Source organism: Xenopus laevis, chromosome 9_10L, assembly GCF_017654675.1.
Source record: "Xenopus laevis strain J_2021 chromosome 9_10L, Xenopus_laevis_v10.1, whole genome shotgun sequence".
Classification (NCBI taxonomy): Eukaryota; Metazoa; Chordata; class Amphibia; order Anura; family Pipidae; genus Xenopus; species Xenopus laevis.
Genome location: NC_054387.1, coordinates 18,842,932 through 18,860,800, shown reverse-complemented (window position 1 = coordinate 18,860,800; position 17,869 = coordinate 18,842,932). Strand labels below are relative to the sequence as shown.

The 17,869-nt window shown below is 42.8% G+C and overlaps 2 protein-coding genes across 2 annotated transcripts in view; one reads left to right on the top strand and one right to left on the bottom strand.

Annotated features, from left to right (window-relative positions):
- LOC108701997 (traf2 and NCK-interacting protein kinase) overlaps window positions 1–17,869 on the top strand; it is a 1,005,599-nt gene that overhangs the window by 288,672 nt on the left and 699,058 nt on the right. The window lies entirely within an intron of this gene.
- LOC108701995 (riboflavin transporter 2) lies at window positions 2,301–4,875 on the bottom strand. The gene is made up of 3 exons (XM_018237002.2): window positions 3,557–4,875; window positions 3,227–3,350; window positions 2,301–2,527 (listed from the first exon to the last, which is right to left on the bottom strand). The coding sequence occupies exons 1-3, from the start codon at window positions 4,585–4,587 to the stop codon at window positions 2,315–2,317; spliced, it is 1,368 nt and encodes a 455-aa protein (XP_018092491.1). The 5' UTR covers window positions 4,588–4,875; the 3' UTR covers window positions 2,301–2,314.

The window sequence follows — 17,869 nt, the reverse complement described above, 5'->3', positions numbered from 1 at the left end:
AAGAACAGTCAATTTCCCACTTTCCTGGGAAAAACTCCTACAAGCTATGGGGCCGCCTGGCTGCCCCCCCCCCCCATCCATAGACAGACTTATGAAGATCTTGGGAGCTCAGTGCAAGGGTTGTGCCCAATAAATGACAATAAATCACTTCCTGGGACAATAAATGACTTCCCATTCTTTATCAGATGGGGGAAATTAGTAATTTAAACAACAGCTGAGAGGGCCAGAGGTATAACTGAGCTCTGTGCAGATCGTTTGGGTCCCACCACTGAGAACCCTGATAAACCAAGTCCATTTTTTCCTCCTTGAGCCCAGGTGCCTGGGCCCCTGCAGGGAATGAGCAGAGATTCCCAAACATTTGCCTTGTTCCTGCAGGTTTCTATATTTTGGGTGAGGGGCAGCAGCCTGGGAGCAGATGGAAGTAGAATCTCCTGTCCAGCCCTCCAGGCAGAACTAGGGGTACATGGGGACTGTGAGGCCCAGGTGGTGGGCCCTCCCTCACCAGCTGCAATTCACCATCCCACTGTCAGTCAGGAAGGATGGAGCAATTCTCCTGCTGCTGCTTTGCATTTCAATGGACCTCGTGCTCTGCACAGAGAGACAAAATGAGCATTTTATTGTCCTTTAGTTCATTATTTGAGGGCAGAATAATGGGAAGGAGCAGGGGGGGGGTCTCCCTTGAGAATGGGGTATATACCCCCACAGCAAAATTATTATCTGACTCTCTCTGCTCGTTACCTGTGCTCTGTCAATGGTCTGTGGATTAAACCATATGGCAGTGCAGCCTGATGAACCAGGCGCTCCATTCACTAGCAGGAGGGGGTATTTAATGTGCCAGGATACCTCTTCCCTTTTCTGTCTGCTGCTCCCATTTAATTCCATGCACCTGCTGGTCCCCATTGGCTGAAATGTGAATTACAGCACAAAATATAACTACAGGATAGTATCTGGCAAATATTTCCAACGTCTTTATTACAGCCCAGAGTAAACCCCTAAACAATATATGCAAACGCATGTAACTGTATAATAGTATAATATATAGGCACAGATATACCCCCATCTTTCCCCCAACCACTGTCACAATGTAACCCCCATATCATATATGCACATAATGTAACTGTATAATATATAGACTCAGATATACCCCCATCTTTCCCCCAACCACTGTCATAGTGTAACCCCCATATTATATATGCACATAATGTAACTGTATAATATATAGGCACAGATATACCCCCATCTTTCCTCCAACCACTGTCACAGTGTAACCCCCATATCATATATGCACATAATGTAACTGTATAATATATAGGCACAGATATACCATCCATCTTTCCCCTAAACACTGGGTGTATGTATATATATATATATATATATATATATATATATATATATATATATATATATATATATGAGAGAGATCGATTTAAGTGGCAGAGCTGTATAGCCAAGCAGTAACAGGGACACAATCTGCTAAATGTTTTGCTGATATGTTATAAAATAAAATAGATTGTGAGATAAACAGAATTATTTTATTGGTTCTGGCACCTGGTAGCAACATCTGTGCACAATAAAATCTAAAGACACGTTTGAATTAAACATTACTATGATATATGATAATTTAACCAACAAAACTTGAGCTGGAATGTGGGCCCCATCCGATTAACAGGGGTTCTGGAAGAGTTCAAAGATGCTGAACCCTGCTGGACAGATGTGAGGTGGGCCATTGGCTTTTCATGGGATGCTGGTAGTTCTATAACTGCTAGAGGGTTGGATCACATAGTATACAGTATATAAAATATGTAAAGGCATATATCTGCCCCTGAATTCCAGCCCCTTCTGTGAAGCTTTGTGCCTGGGGGCAGTCGTGTGAGACATGTGTAATTATGCATCCCGTGTTATGGGCCTTGAGAGTAATAGAGAAGTTGAGGATGCAGCTGATGCTTTTGATTCTAATTGGCTACAAGGCGCAGATCCCCCTTTGTTCCTCCATCATTCTAGCATATAGACACCTCACAGCTGCCCTTGACAGTGGGACCACCACTCGCCCCCTTTCCCTGGAGGCCTGGAAGATCATTGCACCAGTCTAAGGACAGTTATGTCTGTTCATTGGCACATTAATGAGGAACGGAGCATTGTCCAGCTGAGACACAGGGGCAGGGAAATCTGTCAAAACTCAGGGGGGCTTTAAGACATGTCGCTGTATGGGGCTAGGAGGCTGTGAAACTCCTTGGGAAGGACAAGCAAATAGATATGAGAGTCTGGGCTCTAAGAGCTACAATAGAGATTATAAGGCCACAGCCATTGGGAAAGTTTAGCCTGTACACTGGGAGTTACAGAGATCAGCTGATTGAAAGAAGCCATAAATGTTGACCAATGGAAACATGACGAGGGCACCAATCATTGATCCAAGCTGTACCACTGCTCCGCACCATAGGAGGGCGCTGTGACTCTGGCTGCGCAGGATGATTCCAATCATGACTTTAACATAACTGAGCATTCCAATAAACAGCACCCATGAGATCACCTGGGGGTGAGAGGTGGAAAGAACAGATCAATCAGAAGGCAGAAACAAGTGAATGCTAAATGTGCAAATGATCCATTGGCTGATTCTTATAGAAATGGCAGGTACCAACCCCTCCCAGTTATAATTATAAAAGCTAATATCTGCAAGTGTCTAGCCACTGAACATTCAGTTATTGCTGAAGTTGCACATCCAGTACCTGCTGACTGGCATCAAGGTCTTTCTCTCCTATGGTGAAAGGGCTGTTGGTAACTGGCAGACTGACCCTAGCTGACAGCATAATGCTGTGGGTGATGGAGCATAACTAGGGCAATCGTCATTATAAGGTCTTGCTGAGCCTCTTTTTCAAACTGTCTCTAAACTGATCCATGAGGGCAGTTATCTGTGTAGTTAGAGTATTTATCTGCAGAAAGGGACTTTAGCCTGTCTCTATTGGAATAACCTTTCCACCAGTCCTCACCTGCACCTTGTCCCTAGGCTGAAGTCTCACACCCCTGAGAGGTGCACACTCCTCTCATCCCGATATTCACTGTAATAACACAGGCTGATAGGGGGCTTTCCTCAAAGAAATATATAAGGTCACTGTACTTCATCTGAACCATCTTATGTTTTCCTATGTATGGGAGCTGCCATAGTACTGTATCATGATGTTTACACCTTGCATAATTTCAATTGTGGCTTAGAGACAGTAAATTTACATACGATTAGGGCTATGCCCCAGTTGGATCCCTGCAGCATGGGACATGGGCTCTGTACAGCTGACACCATATTGTAAATCCCAAATCCAGTTCCAATAGTTGACATTAGCACCAAAGCAAGAAGAGACCTGGTAAAAGAGAGAGAGAGAGAATAGGATCAGGGACTCAGGTATCTGCATTGGGAAGGGTGCTAAGTACCAGCACAAGGGTGTCTGCTCTACAGTCTGAGCATGGGTAATGTGACTCAACCCAACAATACAAATAATACTTAATGCATTTCCCAAACAGGCTCATTACAACACTCCCTTCTATATACTAATCCAATAAAACTCACTGGCATGGTAAGAACATGGCGATGAGACAGGCCACAGGGTTTGCCATGGATCCAAGGGCTGCTGACAGATGGTAGGCTAGGTTGCCATAGGGCATGCAAGAGTAAGTTTGTACAGAAGGAAGGACCCCATTGGTGAGGGCATTGACCCATGCAATGAGGCAATATATCAGAGCATACTGGCCACAAGAAATCTCTTGAGTATTAAATTCTGCTCTAGGAAGATTATCCCTGGTTGGGGCACTAGTGTCCTCTTGTTTTGCTTCGCATAGTTCCATTTCTGTAGGATTCCTAATGCTGTTGATGGTGGAGGAAGAATTGTAGAGCGTTATGGAGCTCTGAAGGAGATGCTGCTTGGAGCTGAACCTTGTTAGCAAGTAAAAGGCTATCAAACAATAGGCCATCATAATGCATAGAAGGAAAAGGAAGACTTGGACTGAGTAGTTAGCAGGTAGGTATTGGGTTTCCAGCTGATCTGTCTTGTAGGAGCTGCTGGTTATGATTTGGGTGCCATTGTCAGATTCAGTTACATTAACACACTTCACTATCCCAACACCCTGAATTAGAGAGAGCAAGCCTGGAATGAACCCACTTAGGCCTTCACCGACAAAATAGGAGGTCAAGTATTGTGCCTCCAGCTTCATCATGAAGGGAAGAAAAGTCACTGAAGAGGTACAATCCACTATGGACAAAAAGAAGGTCAGTGCCAGGAACCCAGTGCTGTGAAGTTCTCCTCCAACCCATGTTGTCTCTCTCCAGAAAAACGCCAAAAGGAAAGAGGCAACAATACCCAAAACAATGATGGTATATATAATAGCAACTTCATTCAGCCAGCCTGGCTTGAACTTGTGCATGAGTGTGACAATAAGAGGCCCAATGTTGGCCAGTTGGATGATGATGGTCAAGTATGAGGGTAAGTACCATCCTTCTGGAAGATCATTCACTATTACAGGAAGTTCCACCCAAAGGCCATTGATAGCCACCCAAGCACCAGCACCAAAAATGCAAGCCAAAATGTGAAGGACCAGAGCCATTATTTCTGTAATCCAGTTAGCTGCCCTGCTTTTTACAGTCCTTGAACAAAATCACTTCAGTCTATATGTAATTGTATTGTGGTTCTGTTGTTGCTGAGAGGGTGCTCCAATTTCTCCAGTTTCAGTCTTCTTCTTTACATCTTCATTGACTTCTCAAAAACTCTCTCTATGGAAAGCAGAGTTTAAGCACTGCTAATCTTACTCTTACAACCTGGGTTCTGACTACTGCCCAAATAGTTGGCAGAAATAAAGCCATAAAATTCCTTCCCTTGGAATCACAAGATATAAGGACACTCCTCCCTCTTAGTCAAAGTTCATGTTCTCCTTTACATTAAATGATCTGAAGTCAGAGTCTGCCTGGGAACAGCCACCGAGACAAGTATAAGGCATGTTTAATGTCATCTAGAAACTGTAGCCTGTCATTTATAGATCCACCTACTCACTGGTAATACTAGTTCTACCCATCACAAAGAGGTAGGTACCATAGGCATAACTTATAATAGCGCTATTAAGTGTGCACAGTGCTGTACATAGGGCTGTACAAAGACAGGATACATCAGAACCACAGATCCAAAAGTCTCATTGTTCAATCAGGACTCCAACTGTAATGAATGGAGAGTACTCAAGAGTTAGAACAAACTGCTGAAACAATGAATGCACATAAGTACCATGCCAATAATATAGGAATGGATGCCGATGCCATATATTAAAACATAAACAACTCTGAACACTTAACATCCAAAATAATTGTTACTTCTCATCTCGCAAAGACAACAATTGTTATGTTCGTTAATGCAGCATATAAATACATAGTACCCAAAAGTAGATATATAGTAAGGCCTATATCCCCTAGTTTCCTTTCAAGAGCTTAGCAGAGACTATACTGGACCAGAAAGGGCATGTTTTTTGGAGACAATCTATTTAAATAAGGTCTTGATTGTTGGGGTGTTTCAGTGGCAACTTTGGTGAACATTACTGCAATGTACCCCAAAATATGAACCAGATAGATAGACTTCAGTATATGACATGCAAGCATGTAGAAAGCATGTACATGAATGCATGTAGAAAGTAATGAAGCACTGAATGACTTTGAACAAATTTAGGATTGGGGTCCTGCATGTGAAGCCACTTGCAGTTATTCAATACGGATCACGCGTCTTCTATGCTCTTCTACAAAAAGAAGAACCAGAAATGTATCACCTGTCTCCTTGCAGAGGATCTTACCTTTCTTTAAATCCAAGATCATTGGATCCAGGACAGGTACCTAACCTTCCATCAAAACCTTTTTGCTCTCCCCAGATCCCATCTCTCTTGATGCCTGCAGGTAGCTATGGGATGAACGTATGATGGTCAGCAAGGATGGAAGAGGCTGGAGAAACCTATTCAAATGGTCCAAGAGATCAGGTCTCATGTAGGGTCCTATACAGGTAGACTCTGTGTCTCAAGCTTTTTGTGACATTACTTGGGAGGCCAGTTTCATGAAATATAGGAGACTACCTATAAAGAGGTGAAATAAGGATTAATGTTGACAGATGTGTGTCTGGTTTTCAATGGGTGAGGATTGTAAGGTTCTGAAAAATAATTTACATTATAACAGTTTAGCCAGCAGGTGGAGAAGACCCCTTGAGTTGTTGGCCTGTAGGGTAGTTCCCCTATGGCACAGTTACGATGGCCATAAGTTCTCAGACTGTGTTGGGCAGTTTTGCCAGTTTCAGTATCAGCAGATGAAATCCCACTCACAGATTGCCCTTCTCGATGCAATAAGGGCAGTGTCGGACTGGCCCACCAGGTTACCAGGAAAACTCCCGGTGGGCGCAGGTATTAGTGGGCCCTCCTGCTTCTAAATATTTGGCCTATTTCATCGCCATTCCCTATGAGAATAAAGAGGCTAAATAGATGGAATAATAGATTATAGTATGTAAAGAAAAGAGAATATGAGAATAGAAGTTGAGTAAGGAAAGGAAGAAAATAGTACTGGGACCCTGGTCTAAAGGTTTTTGGGTGGGCCCCTGGTCTAAGGCTCTTTGGTGGGCCCCTGGTGTCCTAGTCCGACACTGAATATGGGGCAACACAAATACAGAGATGGGGCCACAGATTCCTGGCATAGAAGATGCTATCACCAACTTTATGTAATACAGGAGAGGCCTAATTTTGGGTGGACACTTCAGCCTTACGCCAATGAGAATTACAAAGACCTACTATACTAAACATATAGACTTGCAAAAATATACACACACACAAACTGTGCTTTGTAACAGAGACAAAGTCAGTGGCATGAGGGAGGCACAAACAGCTCATATCCTAAAGGGAATTTTGGGGACTGTGAAGGGAAGGGCTTGGGGGGGGGGGGGGGTAGGGTTGCCACCTGGTCAGTATTTTACCTGCTTGGCCAGTAAAAATGATGGTTGATCCCATTGTTATTAATAGGGAAAAAAACCCGAAATATATAGAAAGCCCGGTATTGTTTTCTAGGAAAGGTGGAAACCCTATTGGGGGGGGGGCAATGCAGACTGAAATACAACACTTTAACAGATTCAGTGTGAAAATAAATCTTTAATTACCCCAGTGAGACCCCAAAACATTCCAAATATCTCATATTGTACCCATAACTATTCATGCTCAGGCAACAGAGCAGCTGTACAAACAGGAAGTCAGATGGGCACAGGAAATATCTTTGTATATTCTTTGTCTGCCATATCTATAATTCTGACAAGTTCCCAAGCACATCATTAACACATATTTATAAAGTGCCAACATATTCTGTAGCACTGTACAATTAATGGGTGTATACACTAAACATACAAACATGGGAGCTGTGCCAATGAGGCTACCATGGGCGGCAAAAATGCCGCTCCTGGTAACTTTAAGAGCCAAATTTTCAGTTTTCAAACCAGAAGCACAGAGAGCATAATTGCGCTTCTCTGTGCTATCGTCATGGAACTCCTCCAGGACCAAAAAGCGGAGTGTGAGGAGGGGGTGGCAGCAGCAAGCAACCTCAGGAGTCAAGGGGGCAGGGATTGCCCTGGCATACAAATTTACATACAAAGTTGCCAGTAACTGATACAAGAGATAAAGAGGGCCCTTCCCCAAAGAGTTTACGATTTAAAAGAAGAAGAGTTTTAGACACAAGGTGTGGGGATGGCCTCAGTGTTGTACAATTCCATATACAGCCCCAGGCATACAGTGGAGTGACCTTCAGTTCTTCCCCAGTCACTTAGACATTTCAACTACTAAATTGCATATCTCCCCCAAGCATATCTTTGCCCCTAAACCAGCAACGTTATAGTGACATTACCATGTACCCCTTGCCACAGCATCTCCCCTTCAAATTCCAACTTTTTGTGCTTTCTGGCCCTTAGCAGGATCTCTACAAACACACAAAAAATATAAAGAGAAGCTTGAGATAATTAGAGCCTATAAGTCTGCAGCACCAAACCTCAAGCCACCAAGCAAACCAGTTCGGGTGTTATAGTGAAATAACTTCAAAAATAATAGACACTTAAAACGTAACCTTTAATAAATTTCGTTAAAACCTATGCCCCTGAAGAAGCCGTTTTCACGGCGAAACGCGTCGGGCAGCATAGGTGGACGGTGGGGGAGAAGCTCCCATCCGTTCCCAACGTAGGTAGGCAGAAATTGTCTTCTTGGGAATGGAAAAACTAAGGGGAGGGTGTAATTACTGCTACTAGGCTGCTAGAAACATTTGTAGTTCGCCTTACTGACTGGCGTTCTGTCACTCCACCGTATACCACCTGATGCAGCTTTTAATTGTTGTTTTTTAAGGCTAATGTCCTGCACTGCCTATACTACTTTGAGGTAGTGGGTCTTCACGTTTTGTAGTGGTGTTGTGTCACTGAGGGCACGGCCCTGTATATTTTTTGGTTTTGTGCTTTTAACGAAATTTATTAAAGGTTACGTTTTAAGTGTCTATTATTTTTGAAGTTATTTCACTATAACACCCGAACTGGTTTGCTTGGTGGCTTGAGGTTTGGTGCCGCAGACTTATAGGCTCTAATTATCTCAAGCTTCTCTTTATATTTTTTGTGTGTTTGTAACTATTTTTCAAACCTGCGGGTGTATATAGTACCCTCTGACTGACCTGGCTCACTCTTTTTGATTCAGGATCTCTACAACTTTATCAGAGATGCGCTCGTACCTCTGGAACAGTCTCCCAAATGTCACCCGCACCCTCCCATCCCTCCCCTTTACCCCCATCTCCTTTATAACCAGACACATCTCCTCCATTTCCTTGTTTATGTGCCGCATGGCTCTTCTACCCCTCTCTTCTGTCCTGGTCCCTTCCTCTGGACACCCGTAGCCTTGGTCCCCCTTCCGGAGTCGCACCTCCATGGCATGAGTTTGGTCAAACTCCTCACTGAATGGGTTGTCTCTGCTTCTCCATATGCTCTTCCGACCGAACCTGCCACTCCCTCCTCAGGTCCGACATTGTCACAATTTTTATCTGAGGGAAAAAAGTATTTTTGCTGCAATAATGTATTTAACCAGAATATGGCATTGTATGGCAACCCCATTTTGCCCTTTAGGTTGGGGCTGGGGGAAGGACAGGCTCAGATTCGTGGCAAGGCCACAAAGGCCTGGACCTAGGGTGACAAGATTTTAGGGGCAGCATGTCGACCAGCGGCAATCTAAGGAGTACTGGGGACGCTTACTCCATGCCGGACAGTGGTTGGGCGCTGGGGGAAATATGGGCCTATATATGCACATTATGTGCATATATGATATGGGGGTTACACTGTGACAGTGGTTGGAGGAAAGATGGGGGTATATCTGTGCCTATATATTATACAGTAACATTATGTGCATATATGATATGGGGGTTACACTGTGACAGTGGTTGGAGGAAAGATGGGGGTATATCTGTGTCTATATATTATACAGTAACATTATGTGCATATATGATATGGGGGTTACACTGTGACAGTGGTTGGAGAAAAGATGGGGGTATATCTGTGCCTATATATTATACAGTTACATTATGTGCATATATGATATGGGGGTTACACTGTGACAGTGGTTGGAGGAAAGATGGGGGTATATCTGTGTCTATATATTATACAGTTACATTATGTGCATATATGATATGGGGGTTACACTGTGACAGTGGTTGGAGGAAAGATGGGGGTATATCTGTATCTATATATTATACAGTTACATTATGTGCATATATGATATGGGGGTTACACTGTGACAGTGGTTGGAGGAAAGATGGGGGTATATCTGTGCCTATATATTATACAGTTACATTATGTGCATATATGATATGGGGGTTACACTGTGACAGTGGTTGGAGGAAAGATGGGGGTATATCTGTGCCTATATATTATACAGTTACATTATGTGCATATATGATATGGGGGTTATATTGTGACAGTGGTTGGGGGAAAGATGGGGGTATATCTGTGCCTATATATTATACAGTTACATTATGTGCATATATGATATGGGGGTTACACTGTGACAGTGGTTGGAGGAAAGATGGGGGTATATCTGTATCTATATATTATAGAGTTACATTATGTGCATATATGATATGGGGGTTACACTGTGACAGTGGTTGGAGGAAAGATGGGGGTATATCTGTATCTATATATTATAGAGTTACATTATGTGCATATATGATATGGGGGTTACACTGTGACAGTGGTTGGGGGAAAGATGGATGGTATATCTGTGCCTATATATTATACAGTTACATTATGTGCATATATGATATGGGGGTTACACTGTGACAGTGGTTGGAGGAAAGATGGGGGTATATCTGTGCCTATATATTATACAGTTACATTATGTGCATATATGATATGGGGGTTACACTGTGACAGTGGTTGGAGGAAAGATGGGGGTATAGCTGTGCCTATATATTATACAGTTACATTATGTGCATATATGATATGGGGGTTACACTGTGACAGTGGTTGGAGGAAAGATGGGGGTATAGCTGTGCCTATATATTATACCAGGGATCCCCAACCTTTTAAACCCGTGAGCAACATTCAGAAGTAAAAGGAGTTGGGGAGCAACACAAGCATGAAAAATGTTCCTGTGGTGCCAAATAAGGGCTGTGATTGGCCATTTAGTAGCCCCTATGCGGATTTTCAACCTACATTGAGGCTGTGTTTGGCAGTACACCTGGTTTTATACAACCAAAACTTGCCTTCAAGCCAGGAATTTAAAAATAAGCTCCTGCTTTGAGGCCACTGGGAGCAACATCCAAGGGGTTGGAGAGCAACATGTTGCTCACGAGCTACTGGTTGGGGATCACTGTATTATACAGTTACATTATGTGCATATATGATATGGGGGTTACACTGTGACAGTGGTTGGGGGAAAGATGGGGGTATATCTGTGCCTATAAATTAAACAGTTACGTTACGTGTATATATGATACACTGTAACAGTATTACAATGGAATCTCCCCCACCCACATACAAGCCCTACATTTGTCCTTGAAGCTCTGTATCAGTGCTGGGGGTATAATTAGCTCAGGTGGAATTTATGGGGGGAGTGAGGTTACAGCAAATGTTTAACTATAGATAAGTTAGGAGTTTGGACCCTGCTGGTTCCATGAAGACTATTTATAGATGAAGTGTGGGTTCTGCAGACTGGGCATAACAAGTGTTTGAAGATGAAATGGTGCTGATTTCTGGTGGCTGTATCTTTGCAGTATATTACAAGAATGGGTCCCTATGTGTATGTATGGGGGGACTGAGCCTTTCCTGCCTGAGTTACTGTAAACTGTGAATCCAGTAGGTAATGGTTTATTGACTCCATTTAAGCAATACCCCAGGAGAGGATCTTATGTGCTATATATAGGTAGGTACACTATATGTACCAAAGTTATGCGGACACTCTGTCCTCACTACTGAGTCCCAATCTGTCTCTGGCAGCTAGGGTTGCCACCTTTTTTATTTATATTTTTTGCCACCTTTTTTTATTTATATTTTTTCCCTATTAATAGCCAGGCCACCAGGTGGCAACCCTACTGACAGCAGTGTCAGCACTGGAAGTGTCTGTAGGGAGTGTGGGGATTTTTGTGGGGGTCCAGAGGTAAACAATGCCAACTTCATTATATGCAATGCCAAATGATGGCTGGAGGGGTAGTGGCCCAGCCACTGGACTATAGAGCAGTACAGAAGTGTCCCTGTGGAGAAAGGATTGACCTTATTAAGACCTTTTTGCTTCTGCTTTTGTATTTTCCTGTTGCCAGAATCTTTCTATGGCCAGATCTAGAGCCTATTTTCCAAATTATTGGGGGAGGGGATGGCTCAACCCAGTAAAAAGAGGGTTCCCGACCACAAAAATGAAGGGTTGGGCATGCTGTGTCTGGTGGTTTTCTTCTGTACCATCTTTCTGAAGTTTTCTGATGTTTAAGGGAATGACAACCTAAAAAATAATTCTTGCCTAATAAAAGAAAACATTATTCTGAGCAAATTTGCAATATACACTCATTACAAATGTTCTATGGGTTTTAAGTTATTTGTATATGTATTACTATTGAAAACAGTGTTTGTTCCTTTTTATTCTCTACCCTGGTGGCTCACACTGTTGATACAATGGCAGCTGATTAACAGACCTGTCTTTACTGGGGAACTAAGACTTTTGCAACATTGTTTAAAAAGTACCAACCAGGAGTTAAGCAAATGCTGTTTTCAATAGCAATTGTTTTTACAAAAATAAAAGCACTGACAGTTTTTAATAAATGTATATTGGAAAGCTGCTTAGAATTGTGTTTAGGCACACAATAAACTATACTCTCGCACTGTATTGTCTAAGGGAAACAATATGGTACTACCCTCCTGCATGCATAAGAGAATGTTGTTCTGGGCACACAATAAGCTATACCCTCACACTGTACTGTCTAAGGGACATACCATAGCACCTCCCACTCATGTACATAAATACAAAAAAATTAATGTTCTGGGCACACAATAAGCTATACCTCATACTGTACTGTCTATGGGGAACAAAATGGCAGCTCACATCCTATTTAGACTATGTTGCTGCCATTGTGATAGTCTCTGAATAGTGATCAGAAGGGAAATGGGCATGTTACCTTGGACAGAAGTTCTTTTCTCCGATTTTCAGCCTCACTGCTTGGATCCCGGGAATCCTCATTCGTTTCTTTTATTTGATTTTCCTTATTACCGCATCTGGGGTGATGGATTGTAGATTCTGGTGGTTCTTTTTTCCTCCATATCCCAGCTCTTTAACAATGGTCAGGACAGACAACAATGGTGCAAAACAAGCGGTGAGTGTCAGTTTATGGATGCATTTGTGCAAGGGAAGCAGTGAATGTGGGTAAGGGGTGTGCTTGTGTAAAGGCAATAGTAAATGGGGGTTAGTGGTACTGTTGAAGCAATGAGTGTGATTAAGGGCTCAGCTCCAGCCTTTAGCACAAGTGCTCTCATGGATCCTTTCTGCCTGAGCCCACAGTGGCTGCTCATGTTCCTGCAGGAATGAGTGGCATCTGGTCAGTGTTCATTCTATACTCTACACTCTCACACATGGTCTTTGGTCCAAGAGCCAAGAATCTCTCCTATGGGCCAGTGAATGGGTCAGAAGAATCAGAGGCAGGGCTTGGCCCAACACATGCTCATTTGTGTCTTTCACACTCAAATATAGCAGCTGATCCTGAAAAAAGACCAACAGCCACCTGGTCTTGCTGAGATTGAAATACTTTGTGTCTCATGATATGGAACGGGCCATGCAGATATGATGAATGAAAACCAGGTGGGATAAAAAATACAATCTTATACAGTGCAGGTCTGAACAGCATTCCTCCCCTCATGCACAAGCGCATCTCAGCACCGATGTCATGTATGGCTGATCATGTGATCCTGTGTCCTGATGGCTGTCTATATGCATGTATATCTGTGCGTATCCATGCATGTGTATGCTTGGGCATATTTCCGTGTGTGCCAGTGCATATTGGTGCTTCATTGGCTTGTGGTTCTCAGCTGTTGCTCAGCGCCCCATTGCTGCTCTGTTGGATGGTCTGAGCAGCCAAATGTCTAAACCAGCATGTGACCGTTGCTACCCACGACCATCAAGTTCAACCTTTTAAGTCTATATATAACCTGCCTAATGTGTGTTAATAAAGTGGTACCACAAGTGGATAATGATTATATGTCACAAATGAAAAGATTAATAAGTGTAAAAAAAAAATCAAGATTTGGGGCAGTGAAAGATAAAAGGGTGGGAGCAGAAGACCTCTTTCTGAAACATAGCCTCACCAAGAAGAATTGGGCCCCAATGAAAACAATGGTCCACACATGCACAACCGTAGCCTTGACACACTTTTATGTATTTTGCCCCCCCCCCGCCATGGAGCCCCTGACAGCAGTTCCCTGTACCTCCCAGCTGGGACCTGATTCAGCAGAACCAATGTATGTTGGGGATTGCCACACAAGTTCTCTAAAGTATATTCAGGGCACTCATCTATCACTGTGTAGAGTTAATTACATTGGGCCCTTTGTGGAGAGAACATCTCTTGACCATCTGTGGTATAGTTTATCCAGGGTTTGTTTAATAGTGAGTAGAACTGCAATAAAGATCATTTCCTCAAGTGATTGTCCCAAATGGACTTTTAAAGCACGATGAAGATGTTAAATACCCACAGAACATTTTTTAAAGCGGTTGAACTTGAGTACTTTCCCTTGGCTTAGAACCTCTCTCAGATACTTTATCTTATGCTTAGGCCAGACAAGAGGGTATAGCATTGTGTAACAACTGCACATTGTACCCTTGAGGTAGAAACAGTTGGTAGTTTGTGTCTTTCCAATACATTAGTTGGTTAGCCACTCTCCAGGAATGAATTGTGGAGTCACATTCTTTAAACCTTAATGCCTCTGAACATGTTTATGGCCTTCATTTGATCTGGCTATTTGGGCTTCCACAGTTGTGGCTGCATTAGACATAGAGGGGGAGCCCACCACCACCAGGTGGTTACAAGTTTTATTTCCAGGTAATATAGGCATAGGTTTGCTGCAGTGAGGCTGCCAGCATCAAGTGGATGCTCTAATTTAGTTAAGGATATCCTAGAGGTGGAAGATAGATATATGTAAGATGGTGATAAGAGATTTTACCACATAGAATAAAATAGATGGAATGATTAAAGGCACTTGCTGGAACATATAGATACATTTGAGTAATAATTTTTAATAGGTTAACATGACCTAATATTGTTTCGGAGTGTATGTGTTCTCCAAGATATATATATGTTTCAGCTCAAAGCAAGTTACTGTGGGTAAAAAGCCTATCTATTTTTTTCCACTTTATTTTTCCACTGACCAGTTAAAAAACTTAGATAATTTTTTTAGTTCACACATTTAAATGCAATGGAGGGCATAGAGTAACAACCTTGCCTGATGTTCCAGACTGGGTAGAGGCACAGAGCTAAGATAATTACATTTGTTCTATGGGAAAAGTCGAATATGAGCAGTGCAGCTGTGAGTAAAATGCCACAAACTCTCAGTGGGATTTGCAAAAATGTTTTGACTTCAACCTTTGCTATTTATTTGTAATCAGTAGATCTCAAGACACAGTCAATAAACAACTTGTTGATATCACCCTTCTATTTCATGCTTTTCATTCAGATATTTGTTATTAAGTTAACTTAAGAAATAGTACTTTGTTAAATATAACAATTTCAATTTTCTCATAAATCAACATTTAAGTAATATTTTCCATGGATCAGAATGCTTTTATGGATGTAGATCATAATGGGACAACATCACTGAAAGAAGACCTCGCATACTGGTTCGCTTCTCCAATCAAGGTTCATTCTAGATTCATTTTGAAATTCAGTCTCTTACTACCTGCCAGTTCCCCAACTTGGGCAGCTGTTAAACTACAAAATAAAGACAGAACTATAGGGTCTATTGCTTTAGTTCTGTGGTTTTGAGCCCATTGGTGGCCTGGGAAAACAAAGATGGTCTAGATTGGACCTTTCTCTGGATTAGAAGAATTTTCAGGTAGTCAGCGATAGTGGAGGCACGTTACTGCATGCCCTGTGGGTTGTTTTATTTCAGTCCTCTGGGTGAATGCGGCAGAAGGGAGTTCACAAATTTGGTCTTTAGCCACTCAAGTATCCTCTGTTGAGGTAAGGAAATAGGCTTTGTCGTCCTTCACAACTCCCGGTTGTTAAGGGAAAGTCAATGAATAAGGGAGTTGCAGTTTCTCAGCCTCTGTTGAGCTGTTGGTTGGGAACCTCTAAGGGAGATCAGAAATTTCATATTTTACATGCCCAACCTTCCTTGCTTCATGTAGGATTGTGTCTCTGTCTTTGTAGTTAAGCAGTCAGGCAATGATTGGCCATGGAGGGGCCCCTGGTGGTGGTGCGTTGAACTATGAAACATAGTGAGAAGGAGTTCTTAGCAAATTGTTTCATGAGCCATTCTTCTTGCTCGCACCTTGCTCCAGGATGCCTACATCCACATGTTGTTCCTCTGAAGGTGACTTTCTAAATCATCTGTACAAGATATAAGGCTGGTAGCTCACAAGTTCACCTGCAGTGGCTCATTCTGAAATACACCTTTTAATTTCATTTGTCCTCTCCCACTGCATCTTCCTTCATAATAAAAAGATCAATTTAGAGCTCAAGAGATAGAGGCACGATTTGTACACAGCATCTGGGCTATGTCCCCAGGGTAGGCTCAGGGAGTTGAGGTGAGTTTGCAGCGTGTTGCAAGTTGATAGCAGGGGAATTATCTGTCTGGTTGCATTGAGAAAGGTTATTTTTGGTTCTAGAGACTAAAACTTACATCGCATCCAATTAGATTAAACAGAAAAGTTATTTATTGATACACAAAAATCTGAGGGACTCCCCCACAATGGCTCAACAACAATTCCAACATAACCAGGAACTTTTCAATCCAGGCAGAATTCACCTGGCTAACCCCCAGGAAGAGCTTTATATATGTTTATCCCAATCAAGGATTATGTGGTTTGTTACATACTGTAATAGCAAGCGGCATCTGTAAGGTGTAGTTCTATTCTGAATCATTGAATCACTCATTTTCTCTACACTGGTCTAGCTGTTTCTGGGTGTGGGGCTCAGTGATTCAGACATGTGCAGCATTAAGACTTATCATAATGGTTCTGTGACTCTGTGAGTGTCTTGTGAGTGTCCTCCATACTGCCGAGCTCAATGCCACCATTTTGGATACCCGCATGGCGTGATTCAGCGACGACAATCGGGTACTACCATGTTTTCCACTATCTGTGGAGGCACTGGAAGGTTTTCAGCTCATGAGATCCATTCATGTGGGTGTAACTGGTGATTTCAAGGGGTTTTAAACACAGTTATGGATATCCTAACTAGTGCCTCCCCCCCAGGAATGTGAATTTACTTAACTTATCTGCTTGCATTGCTGTATACTGGCCTGGAGCAGAAGAACCCTTAGGCTGATGAGATTCCCACTGTCCCTGCCCTGCGAATTGTTATTGTACAATGAAAGAATCTGACCTGCAGAGGCTGCGGTGATTCCCACTTTCTGTGCCCTAAGTATTGATATTGTACTGCAGGATGATCCTGCCGTGCAGAGGCTGCTGGGGTTCCCACTGTTTCCTTCCAGATGGAAGGGAAATGTATGTTTCTTGCTCTAGAGGGCAATGCTCTGTGTCTGATCCACAATATATTTAGTGCCAAATGGGAGCAATCTCTCACCAGCAGTCTGCATCTAACTTGAATGGCAACTGCTGGGGTGTGCATGCCATAGGCAGCAATGTAGGAAACTTTGCACCTAAAACAGGGAAGTGGGTGCTTAAGTCAGTCTGCCCTTCCCTACAATCACTGCAAAGCTAGGTACATGCTCCACCCTGGCACAGCAGCAGGCAACACTGCAAATACCCTGTGGCAATTAAACTATGCTAGCTGGTAACAGGAAACAGATACTGGGGCTGTGCCAGGTATGTGCTATAATGCCTACACCTTTCTGTGCCAGTGATACAAAGTAATACCCATCCCTTGTGTGCCAGATATGTGCAATAACTCCTACCCCATTCTCCCCAATTATATACAGTAATACTAACCCCTTCTTTGCCAGATATGACAAATAATGCCTATCCCATCTTGACATACAGGCGGTGCAGTGGTGCTGTTTGATTCCGGCCAGAACTCTGCAAGAAGCATGTATTTTTCTCCTGTGTTTGTGTGGATTTCCTCCCACAGTCCATTCCATACAGGCAAGTTAATTGTCTCCTGACCCTAGTGTGTGTGTGACCTTAGATTGTAAGCTCACTGAGGCAAGAACTGAGGGGA